The sequence below is a fragment of the Microcebus murinus genome, chromosome 7 (genome assembly GCF_040939455.1).
Source record: "Microcebus murinus isolate Inina chromosome 7, M.murinus_Inina_mat1.0, whole genome shotgun sequence".
NCBI lineage: Eukaryota > Metazoa > Chordata > Mammalia > Primates > Cheirogaleidae > Microcebus > Microcebus murinus.
The window spans coordinates 67,027,269-67,039,901 of record NC_134110.1 but is presented as its reverse complement, the minus strand read 5'-3'; the positions used below and the strand labels follow the sequence as shown (position 1 = coordinate 67,039,901).

General features: G+C 41.7%; 1 protein-coding gene across 2 annotated transcripts in view; it reads right to left on the bottom strand.

The window, feature by feature from the left end:
* RAD54B (RAD54 homolog B) overlaps nucleotides 1-10,900 on the bottom strand; it is a 105,708-nt gene extending 94,808 nt beyond the window's left edge. For both annotated transcript variants that reach the window (XM_076005156.1, XM_076005157.1), the window contains exons 1-3: nucleotides 10,795-10,900; nucleotides 3,877-4,027; nucleotides 615-786 (exon numbers count right to left, since the gene is read on the bottom strand). In XM_076005156.1, the coding sequence (XP_075861271.1) occupies nucleotides 615-786; nucleotides 3,877-4,011 (307 nt within the window). In that variant the 5' untranslated portion in view covers nucleotides 4,012-4,027; nucleotides 10,795-10,900. The remainder of the gene's footprint in view (nucleotides 1-614; nucleotides 787-3,876; nucleotides 4,028-10,794) is intronic.
* Nucleotides 10,901-12,633: the final 1,733 nt, after the last annotated feature.

Here is a 12,633-nt window from a genome sequence, read left to right as displayed (position 1 = left end):
AATGAATAAAATGTAATTTGGAAAAACATAGTCTTAATGATGCCTTTCACAAGGCCAAATAAACATCTGTGAACCATCTTATTTTTTTTAGTTACCTGAAAAATAATGCTCTCTTACACATACGAAAATAACCATAATCATTATTTTAACTTGATTCAACAATGGAGAGATGTGCTTAGTTTTCCTGTAAGTACATATCTTGATAACTTGAATCTAATTGATTTTAAGTTACTCCAGATTATAATGAATTAATAATTCACTCATTTCAAGTTCAACTCTCCAATTTTAGTGCTATTAACATGTCCTATAGAAAATTTTTTTTAAAAATCAAATCCTAAAACACAATCTTGGTACTTAAAGGTAAAAATCATATTCGACCAACAAATTTACACTAACAGTCTTAAATATACACCTATTATAAAATACAATATTTTAATCACATGGTTATCAATCCAAACACTAAAGATAAATTATGACAAAAACTCTGATTGCCAACAATCTAATGGTATTACATAAAAAATTTTCAAATATATTCATTCTTGAATAATCATTTAAAGAATACTGTAATATGATCGGCCAAGTATAAACGTAGTCAATAAAAAGCTCAGTCTTACCTGTATGAGGTGGATCTAATGTTGCCAAAGCAGATGTTTCAAAACTGTATTTTCCACTGTAGTGATCCCTATGCTTAATTTCTGTAGTACTTTCTTCAGTAGGCAGAAGATTTAAATTGCATATTCTAGGATCATTTTGTGACTCAAGAAAGGTGTTTTTATTTGCAGCACCCTAGAAGAACCAAATACACATTTAAAGCAAAAGCTAGGCCGGGCGCTGTGGCTCACGCCTGTAATCCTAGCTCTTGGGAGGCCGAGGCGGGCGGATTGCTCAAGGTCAGGAGTTCAAAACCAGCCTGAGCAAGAGCGAGACCCCGTCTCTACTATAAATAGAAAGAAATTAATTGGCCAACTGATATATATATAAAAAAATTAGCCGGGCATGGTGGCACATGCCTGTAGTCCCAGCTACTCGGGAGACTGAGGCAGAAGGATCGCTCGAGCCCAGGAGTTTGAGGTTGCTGTGAGCTAGGTTGACGCCACGGCACTCACTCTAGCCTGGACAACAAAGTGAGACTCTGTCTCAAAAAAAAAAAAAAAAAAAAAAAAAGCAAAAGCTAAATCTAATTTCCCATATTTTTACATAAGAGAGTCCCAAATTAAAATATAAGCTACTAGTTTTGATATATCTAAATCAAATAGATATTTAAAAATAAATTAATATCCAGTTTTTATTATTTGATTTTAGAACTATTTGAAATTGCTATCAAAGCTGAAATACATGACAGAATGAAAATTATGCTTATAATTACAGTGTATTTTAAACATTTCAGAAGTTTTTAAACAAATCATAATATGCTATTCTCATAGCCAAATACTATTTTTCTTGCTTAAATATATCAATACTAAAAGCAACACTTAAAAACTGTTCATTTTTTATTACCACATAATACCATGTGATAAAGGTATTATCAATAAATTGGGTTTTTTAAAAAGAGCCCTTATATTTTAGGGACATATGTTAAAAATTTACATATGAAGATATTCCTAGAATTTGCATCAAAATAAGTGAGGAGGGACTGGGGAAAGGGTTGGAGAGGAAAAGATGAAACAAGATCCCTAAAGTCAGGTAATACAGACAAGGGAGTTTGTTATATGCTATTTTCACTAATTTTAGTTTGTGTATGAGTTTTCTGCTGCTGCTATATCAAATTAACACAAACTTAGTGGCATAAAACAATGCATATTTATCATTTTATAGTTCTGTAAGTTAGAACTCTCACTTGGGTCTTCCCGGGCTAAAATCAAGGTTATCAACATGGTTGAATTTCTTTCTGGCCACTGTAGAGAATACATTTCCTTGTCTTTTCTTTTTGTTTTTTGAGACAGAGTCTCGCTTCGTTACCCAGGCTAGAGTGAGTGCCGTGGTGTCAGCCTAGCTCACAGCAACCTCAAACTCCTGGGCTCAAGCAATCCTGCTGCCTCAGCTTCCCAAGTAGCTGGGACTACAGGCATGCGCCACCATGCCCGGCTAATTCTTTCTATATATATTAGTTGGCCAATTAATTTCTTTCTATTTATAGTAGAGACAGGGTCTCAATCTTGCTCAGGCTGGTTTCGAACTCCTGACCTCGAGCCGTGAGCCACGGCGCCCAGCCCATTTCCTTGTCTTTTCAGACTTCTAGAAGCCAAGTAGAAGCCATTCCTTTGACTTTTAGCCCTCTTCCTCCATTTCAAAGCCACCAATGTTTCATAGTACCTCTTTCTCTAACCCTCTTCTGTTTCTCTCTTCTACTTCTAAGGACCTTTGTGATAATATTGGACCTACCCAGATAACTGGATAACCTCCCCATCTCAAGGTCCTTACCATTAATAACTTCAGCAGACCTCAAAAAAAAAAAAAAAAAAAAAACTTCAGCAAAGTCCATTTGCCACATAAGGTAACTTACTAACAGATTCCAAGGATTAGGATGGGAACATTTTGGGAGGGCTAGTTTCTGCCTACCAGAATATATGTTGGAAATTTTTTAAAATAAGAATTCACAGGCCGGGCGCTATGGCTCACGCCTGTAATCCTAGCTCTTGGGAGGCCGAGGCGGGCGGATTGCTCAAGGTCAGGAGTTCAAAACCAGCCTGAGCAAGAGCGAGACCCCGTCTCTACTATAAACAGAAAGAAATTAATTGGCCAACTGATATATATATATAAAAAATTAGCCGGGCATAGTGGCACATGCCTGTAGTCCCAGCTACCCGGGAGGCTGAGGCAGAAGGATCACTCAAGCCCAGGAGTTTGAGGTTACTGTGAGCTAGGCTGACGCCACGGCACTCACTCTAGCCTGGACAACAAAGTGAGACTCTGTCTCAAAAAAAAAAAAAAAAAAAAGAATTCACAATAATGAAGCTGTCATATTACTATAGTATTTATAATAAATTTTATGGTTAATAATCAGACAAAAAAAGAACCTGATTAAGATTTTAAAGTGGCTGGACGCAGTGGCTCACGCCTGTAATCCTAGCACTCTGGGAGGCCGAGGCACGAGGATCGCTCAAGGTCAGGAGTTTGAAATCAGCCTGAGCAAGAGCGAGACCCTGTCTCTATTAAAAAATACAAAGAAATTAATTAGCCAACTAAAAATATATAGAAAAATTAGCCGGGCCGGGCGCGGTGGCTCACGCCTGTAATCCTAGCACTTTGGGAGGCCGAGGCGGGCAGATTGCTCGAGGTAGGGAGTTCGAAACCAGCCTGAGCGAGACCCCGTCTCTACTAAAAATACAAAGAAATTAATTGACCAACTAAAAGTATATATACAAAAAATTAGCCGGGCATGGTGGTGCATGCCTGTAGTCCCAGCTACTCGGGAGGCTGAGGCAGGAGGATCGCTTGAGCCCAGGAGTTTGAGGTTGCTGTGAGCTAGGCTGACGCCACGGCACTCACTCTAGCCTGGGCAACAAAAGTGAGACTCTGTCTCAAAAAAAAAAAAAAAAAAAAAAAAAAAAAATTAGCCGGGCATGGTGGCACATGCCTGTAGTCCCAGCTACTCGGGAGGCTGAGGACTGCTTGAGCCCAGGAGTTTGAGGTTGCTGTGAGCTAGGCTGAAGCCATGGCACTCTAGCCCAGGCAACAGAGTGAGACTCTGTCTCAAAAATAAATAAATAAATAAATAGCCATGTAATCTTTATTTTTAAGGTCTTTGGAAGACACTGTCAGACACTGACTGTCAGAGATACTGAAAATTCTTATAGGCAATAAACAGTATTATCAACTCTTTAAATGGCATTTTTAAAAAATATGTTTCTCTATGAATCCTTTTTTTTTTTTTACCTCAAATAATTTTATATCCGGATTCGGTTTTGTAATCTCTTCATTAACACATGGATCATTTCTTCCTGGTGGTATAAATTTTGGTTTCTTGAAGGAGTTACCCTGCAACTGACTTGGTGCTGCAGATCGTCTCATATTCAGCAGCAGTGACCTGAAAAATACCCAGAAGAGAATCATCCGTGAGTATGATTAGAATCACCCCCAAATATAAAAAGAGTTTGTTATTACAATCACTATGTATTTAAAAGATAAGAGGGGAGAGGTGGTACACACCTCTAGTCCCAGGTACTTGAGAGGCTGAGGTGGGAGGATCCGTTGAGGCTACGCATTGAAGATCAGCCTAGGCAAGACTGCAAGACCCTGTATCAAAAAAAAAAAATTATTTTTTTTTTCAGGCAGAGTCTCACTCTGTTGCCCAGGCTAGAGTGCCGTGGTGTCAGCCTAGCTCACAGCAACCTCAAACCCCTGGGCTCAAGCAATCCTTCTGCCGCAGCCTCCCAAGTAGCTGAGACTACAGGCATGTGCCATCATGCCCGGCTAATTTTTTCTATATATATTTTTAGTTGGCCAATTAATTTCTTTTTTTTTTTTTCTTTAAGACAGAGTCTTACTTTGTTACCCAGGCTAGAGTGAATGCCGTGGTATCAGCCTAGCTCACAGCAACCTCAAACTCCTGGGCTCAAGCAATCTTACTGCCTCAGCCTCCTGAATAGCTGGGACTACAAGCATATGCCACTATGCCTGGCTAATTTTTTCTATATATATTAGTTGGCCAATTAATTTCTTTCTATTCATAGTAGAGACGGGTCTCACTCTTGCTCAGGCTGGTTTCAAACTCCTGACCTTGAGCAGGCCTCCCAGAGTGCTAGGATTACAGGCGTGAGCCACCGCACCCTGCTCAAACAATTTTTTAAATTTTAAAAAATTAAAAGAACTGCAAACTGGATGCCGTCACAGCGAAAAAAAACAGAAAAAAAATTAAAAGAATTTAAGATTATTAAAAAAAAAATTAAAAGATAAAGAGAGTAAGCCTATAATAAGCCTTAGAAAAATTTAACAGCTAGTAAGATTTTATTTTTTATCAATGATTGAAAAGAATTTAGATTTAAATATGAATTGTATAAATTTGAGCATGTTTTGTCAATTTGGATAACATTATAGATTAATCATGATATCATCTTTGTGTGTGTGTGTGTGTGTGTGTGTGTGTGTGTGTGTGTGTATGTGTGTGTGTGTTTTTGAGACAGAGTCTCGCTTTGTTGCCCAGGCTAGAGTAACTGCCGTGGCCTCAGCCTAGCTCACAGCAACCTCAAACTCCTGGGCTCAAGCAATCCTCCTGCCTCAGCCTCCCGAGTAGCTGGGACTACAGGCATGCGCCACCATGCCCGGCTAATTTTTTGTATATATTTTTAGTTGGCCAATTAATTTCTTTCCATTTATAGTAGAGACGGGGTCTTGCTCTTGCTCAGGCTGGTTTTGAACTCCTGACCTCGAGCAATCCGCCCGCCTCAGCCTCCCAGAGTGCTAGGATTACAGGCGTGAGCCACCACGCCGGGCCTCATGATATCATCTTTAAAACAATTTAAATAAAAATTTCAACATCTTTAACTCCTGGCTTCGAGCAATCTTTCCACCTAGATGGAGCCTTCAAAGTGCTACGATTACAGGCATGAGCCACAGCCCAGCCTAAAAAAGCCTTACTTTTTTTTAACTGAATTTCCCAATGTTTTATTTCATTTGACCATTAAGTAATTGTGTCTAAACTACAGAATTTAACATTCACCTCATCTTGTTTTAGTTAATTTATGTAAATTTCAAACTTGTGGCCAGGCGTGTTAACTCATGCCTGTAATTCTAGCACTCTGGATGGCTGAGATGGGAGCATTGCTTGAGGTCAGGAGTTCAAGACCAGCCTCAGCAAGAACGAGACCACGTCTCTATTAAAAAATAGAAAGAAATTAGCCAGGCAACTGAAAATAGAAAAAATTAGCTGGGTGTGGTGGTGCACTCCTGTAGTCCCTGCTACTCGGGAGGCTGAGGCAGGAGGATTGCATGAGCCAGGAGTTTGAGGTTGCTGGAGCTAGGCTGATGCCACGGCACTCTAGCTTGGGTGACAGAGCAAGACTCTGTCTCAAAAACAAAACAAAAACGTTTGTCAATTACATATTTAGAGACATGTAATATTCTGCTTATCCATTATGAAAAGGAAATGAATTTAATGAAGTTGTTTTGGCATGACTTGTTTGGACAGAACATGTATTCATTTCTGGTATTGGTCAATACTGCTTCTAAAGTGGTCACAAACCATCTGTTTCATAGTTTGCTCTGAGATCAAAGATTTTGCTAATAGAGATTTATTTTGTCCTTGAATAAGAAACCGAGGCCGGGCGCTGTGGCTCACGCCTGTAATCCTAGCTCTTGGGAGGCCGAGGCGGGCGGATTGCTCAAGGTCAGGAGTTCAAAACCAGCCTGAGCAAGAGCGAGACCCCGTCTCTACTATAAATAGAAAGAAATTAATTGGCCAACTGATATATATATAAAAAATTAGCCGGGCATGGTGGCGCATGCCTGTAGTCCCAGCTACTCGGGAGGCTGAGGCAGGAGGATCGCTTGAGCCCAGGAGTTTGAGGTTGCTGTGAGCTAGGCTGACACCACGGCACTCACTCTAGCCTGGACAACAAAGTGAGACTCTGTCTCAAAAAAAAAAAAAAAAAAAATAAGAAACCGAAGGGTAACTTCTACTAATTCATCAAATTATGTAAAGGTTTATTATTTATGTATTTCATGATTTTAAGATTGCTGACATTGGGAAATGTCTAACAGTTGGTATCACGGCTTAATTGGCTGCACCTTTTTTCTTGGATACATAAAATAATGGTACATTTTATAACTGATGGCATTTTGGATTTGATGAAAGATGGTAATTTAAAAAACCTAAGCTGGGCACGGTGGCTCACGCCTGTAATCCTAACACTCTGGGAGGCCGAGGCGGGCGGACTGCTCCAGGTCAGGAATTCGAAACCAGCCTGAGCAAGAGCGAGACCTTGTCTCTACTATAAATAGAAAGAAATTAATTGGCCAACTAATATATATAGAAAAAAAAAATTAGCCAGGCACGGTGGGGCATGCCTGTAGTCCCAGCTACTTGGGAGGCTGAGGCAGGAGGATCATTTGAGCCCAGGAGTTTGAGGTTGCTGTGAGCTAGGCTGACACCATAGCACTCACTCTAGCCTCGGCAACAAAGTGAGACTCTGTCTCAAAAAAAAATAAAAAATAAAAAACCTAATTGGCCCGGTGCGGTGGCTCACGCCTGTAATCCTAGCACTCTGGGAGGCCGAGGCAGGCAGATTGCTTGAGGTCAGGAGTTCAAAATCAGCCTGAGCAAGAGCAAAACCCCATCTCTACGATAAATAGAAAGAAATTAATTGACCAACTAAAAATATATAGAGAAAAAATTAGCCAGGCATCGTGGCGCATGCTTGTAGTCCCAGCTATTCAGGAGGCTGAGGCAGAAGGATTGCTTGAGCCCAGGGGTTTGAGGTTGCTGTGAGCTAGGCTGACGCCATGGCACTCTAGCCTGGGCAAGAGTGAGACTCTGCAACAATAGCAAGACCCCATCTCTATGAAAAATATGAAAATTAGCCTATAGTCCCAGCACTGAGGAGGCTGAGGCAGGAGGATCACTTGAGCCCAAGAGTTTGAGGTTTCAGGGAGCTATGATGACACCACTGCACTCCAGCCTGGGTAACAGCACAAGACCCTGCCTCAAAAAGAACAAACATACAGCAAACTTAAGGCTTTTACTTGACTATTGCTCAATTAAAATAAGATAATGATAAGCCTTCTTAAACTAATAAATTCTAAATAGCATTAATAAAAATGTCTATATAATGAAATGTAATAGGTTCTATTCTCTACATTAGCCAGACTGCCCTGTAAAGCTGTGAAAATTCTGACATCTTTTTAAAAGAACACTAGAAAAATACAGTAGCTAGAAATAACAACAGTAGAAACATACGAAACCAGAGTACAGTTCCAATTCTGCTACTTAAGGGATGATTAACTTTGAGCAAGCTATTTAAACTCTGTGGATACCAATATCCTCATTTGGAAAATAAAGAATAGACTAAATGCTAAAATTTCTTTCAACACTAAATTTTACGAATCACCACCCCAAACCCTAAAATCATTTAATACATAATTTCTAAGTTTTCAATCCTATTTATTTTGCAAACTAATTTTTAAAAAAGTGAATTTGACAATTCATTCTGAAGCAGCACAGAGCAGTAGTTAAGAAAACAAGACTCCAGAGCCAGCCAGCCTGCCTTGGCTAGAATTCTAACTCTACTATTACCTATGTCCTTGGATACTCATCAAGCCACCTAATTTATTGACTCATTTCAAAGTATACAGCAGAAATCAGTACATTTCCCCCTAAACCTCAGCATCCTTATTGATTTTTAAATTAGTGCTGTTGGGCCCTTTTCCCAGGCCCTAGGAATAAAGCCTTTGACAGCTATGCTGTGATGCTACAACTTCCATGATGGGTATAACACCTATCTGCTTCAGTCTAAGTAAAATGGCAAGACCAGGCTGATGACTGCAACACATCAGACAGTTTGAAGTACTTGACAATACAGCGTAGTAATTAAAAACACAGCTCTGAGGCCGGGCGCTGTGGCTCACGCCTGTAATCCTAGCTCTTGGGAGGCCGAGGCGGGCGGATTGTTCAAGGTCAGGAGTTCAAAACCAGCCTGAGCAAGAGCGAGACCCCGTCTCTACTATAAATAGAAAGAAATTAATTGGCCAACTGATATATATATAAAAAATTAGCTGGGCATGGTGGCGCATGCCTGTAGTCCCAGCTACTCGGGAGGCTGAGGCAGGAGGATCACTCGTGCCCAGGAGTTTGAGGTTGCTGTGAGCTAGGCTGACGCCACGGCACTCACTCTAGCCTGGGCAACAAAGCGAGACTCTGTCTCAAAAAAAAAAAAAAAAAAAAAAAAAAACACAGCTCTGAAGGCAAATGCCTAATATAAATCTACACTGACACTTCCCAGCAAGGAATCTTGCAGAGTTTACTTAATCTCTGTGTCTCAGTTCCCTCATCTATAAAGCGGGGCAGTGGCGCACGTCGGGTGGGGAGGACCATAATCACACCTACACACAGGACTGTTGGGAGGATTAAGTGAAATACTTAAAGCACTTAGAACAAAGCTTGACAAGGAGCATTCAATGTTATCTATAATATTACCATTATATAATTATTATTACCGATCAGGTATTTAATGTATAAGGTCTTATGAGAGTAGAGATGATAAAAAGCCGATCAGGTATTTAATGTATAAGGTCTTATGAGAGTAGAGATGATAAAAAGCTCTATGAGGGCGATAGAGAAGGATGTAGTTCAACAGACAGGATCATAACCAGAATCTTTGGGTTGGTTGGGCTTTTAAGGGGAGGTGGTATGTACAATCATCAAACCTCTAGGATGCCACAATCTAAACAAAACTCTACTAAGAACCCTCTGCTATTTCTGCCTTTCGACTTCTAACTACATTAGGTAGTAATTACTTCACTTCATGCCTTTAGTCGCCCCTTTGATTTTGTGACCCCGATACACAGATAGCCCCTGACTTAAGATGTCTTGACATACCATTTTTCTACTTAACCATGGTACAGATAGCCACACGAATTCAGTAGAAACGGTACTTTCTGGTTTTCACTTTCACTACAATACTCAATAAATTACACGAGATGTTCAACGCTTTAGTATAAAATAGGCTTTGTGTTGATGATTTTGCCCAACTGTGGGCTAATATAAGTGTTCTGAGCACGTTTAAGGTAGGCTAAACTAAGCCATGATGTTAGATAGGTTAGGTGTTTTAAATGCATTTTGACAGGATATTTTCAACTTACGACGGGTTGATGGAGAGGTAACCTCCCTCATAAATCAAGGAGCATCTGTACCAGCCTGGAAATTCTTCCATAATTAATTAATTAAAAGGTTATGGGTGGGGGAAACCACCCACCAGTAAAGAGGTAAAAGTCCCTACAGGAGGCGCTAGCTCTTACACATCTAGGGCGCTAGCAAAGGCTTCACCTCCTGCCCTTGGGAAAGTACCATGTTTCCCCGAAAATAAGACCTAACCATAAAATAAGCCCTAACAGGATTTCTAAGCATTTGCGCAATATAAGCCCTACCCCAAAAATAAGACCTAGTGATGGCCGTGGCTAGGCAGCACACCTGCACAACCCATGCATTTCGTGGAGCGGTAAAGAAGACGAGCAGCCCTTCTCATCTGCCCCATGAGAGCTCTATTTCTTGACATGAGCGACTGAGGCCAATGGTTCTAAAGGAAATAGAGTCGCAAGAAATTCAGGATGGAATTCGGGGTTTGGAGAGTTAGGCTGATGTTCCAGAAGAAAACGATTTAACTATGTTTGAATAAATGTTGATTTTTGTACCGTACTTTAAAAAAAAAAACACATCCCATGAAAATTAGCCATAGGGTGTCTTTTTGAGGAAAAATAAATATAAGACGAGTCTTATATTTATTTTCGGGGAAACACGGTAGCTTCACAGTGCAGGAAGGGGAAAGAGACCCAAACGCCACAGGAGCCTGCACGCACCGACCACAAAAGGGGCGCCCAGGAGCCACTGCCCAGAGCCGCCTCCCGGGGGCCTCCCCATGCAAACACACCCCACCGCCCACACCGCCCGCCTCCGCTCCAGACCACCCCGCGGCCAGCACCCAGGGAGTCCCCCGCGCTTCACTGCTTCACCGCAGGCGGCCGCGGTCGCTCCTACCGCCTTCCTACCCCCACCCTCGGAGGCCTGTTCCGGCGCCCACTCCCCGCTCTGACCCGCACGAGCCTACAAGCTGTCCTCCCGAGCGTTCCCTTCCATGGACACACCGGCGAAAATGTGACAGAAACCGCCGGCACAGAGAAGAACCACGAAAGAACAGAACTCCAGTCACGGCAGGCCACAGAAGCTCAAGGCTCCCGCCTCCGCGCGGCCAATCGCGGGCGTTCGCGCCGCGCATGCGCACTACCTATCCACTGCGGCGCCTGGCTCAGCCCGACTCTGATTGGACGACCTTACAGCATCATTGCGCATGTGCCTTTGCGTTTCCCTGGAGAGGCTTTCAAGTTTAGTTCCGGTTTATGGCTCAGTTAGGAGAAGTACTTATTGCTGGGAACGCTGTTGCGCCCGTGTTAATTCCAGCTACCTGCATGACTGAGGCGGGAGGGGATCACTTGTGCCTAGGAGTTCGAGACCAGCTTGGCAACATGACAAGACCGAGACGGAGTCTCAGCTCTGTCACCTGGGCTAGAGTGCCGTGGCATCAGCCTAGCTCACAGCAACCTCAAGTTCCTGGGCCCAAGCGATTCTCCCTCAACCTCCCGAGTAGCTAGGATTACAGGCATGTGCCACCACGCCTGGCTAATTTTTCTATTTTTTTTTTTGTTTGTTTTTATTTTTTTAATTTTTACTTATTTTTTCTTTTTTTTCCCCTACAAATAATTTTTCTATTTTTGGTAGAGACAGCAGTCTCAGTCTTGCTCAGACTGGTCTTGAACTCCTGACATCAAGCGATCCTCCTGCCTCGACATCCCAAAGTGCTAGGGTTACAGGTGTGAACCACTGTGCCTGGCCAAAAATATTTTTAAAACTAATTTGCTGCTTACAGTCAGACGCTGATGTAAATGCTGAGGCTACAGACCTCACCATTTACGTGTACAAGTAATACACAAGTTGTGACTCAGTGTGGGCAAATAATAAAAATACGTGCGTTGTAGAGGTGCACGTTATTCTAATGCTCATTCTTTAAAAAGTCATTGATTTAGTGTTGCCTGCAAGATATTTTCCAAACTCTGTTAGATTCTGGGAAGATAAAAATAAATGAGTGAGGCCGGGCGCTGTGGCTCACGCCTGTAATCCTAGCTCTTGGGAGGCCGAGGCGGGCGGATTGCTCAAGGTCAGGAGTTCAAAACCAGCCTGAGCAAGAGCGAGACCCCGTCTCTACTATAAATAGAAAGAAATTAATTGGCCAACTGATATATATATTAAAAAAATTAGCCGGGCATGGTGGCGCATGCCTGTAGTCCCAGCTACTCGGGAGGCTGAGGCAGAAGGATCACTCGAGCCCAGGAGTTTGAGGTTGCTGTGAGCTAGGCTGACGCCACGGCACTCACTCTAGCCTAGACAACAAAGCGAGACTCTGTCTCAAAAAAAAAAATAAATAAAAAAAAATAAAAAAAAAAATAAATGAGTGATTACTGGACTCTCAAAAAGGGGGAGCCTCCTCTGGAATTAGAAAAGCATTAAAGGATTTTAAGCAAGGACGTGACATTATTCAATGGGTATTTACTGACCACCTTCCAAGTGGTAGACCATGACAGTCTGCTAACCCTGACAAATGTTGAATTACAAAGGAAAGTCTGGAAAAAAAAAATGTTTAAAGGTAGTTCATTGAGTTTTACACAACAGTTTAACAAAAATTAAGAGTTAAAAAATATCAAGGGTTTAATGAAGATATGAAACAAGGGGGAACTCTTTTGCTGATGATAGAAATGTAAATAGGTACAGTCATCTAAAAGTAATTTGACAGCATTTTAAAAGGAAAATGTGCTTAAGGAACTTTTACCCTGGGGACTTTTTCTGGTCATAAAGAGGCACTTTTAAGGTTGAGTTGTGCTTTTGGCAGCTTCCAGGGACCAGAGTTACAAGAGTTGGAATTGGAGGCCGGC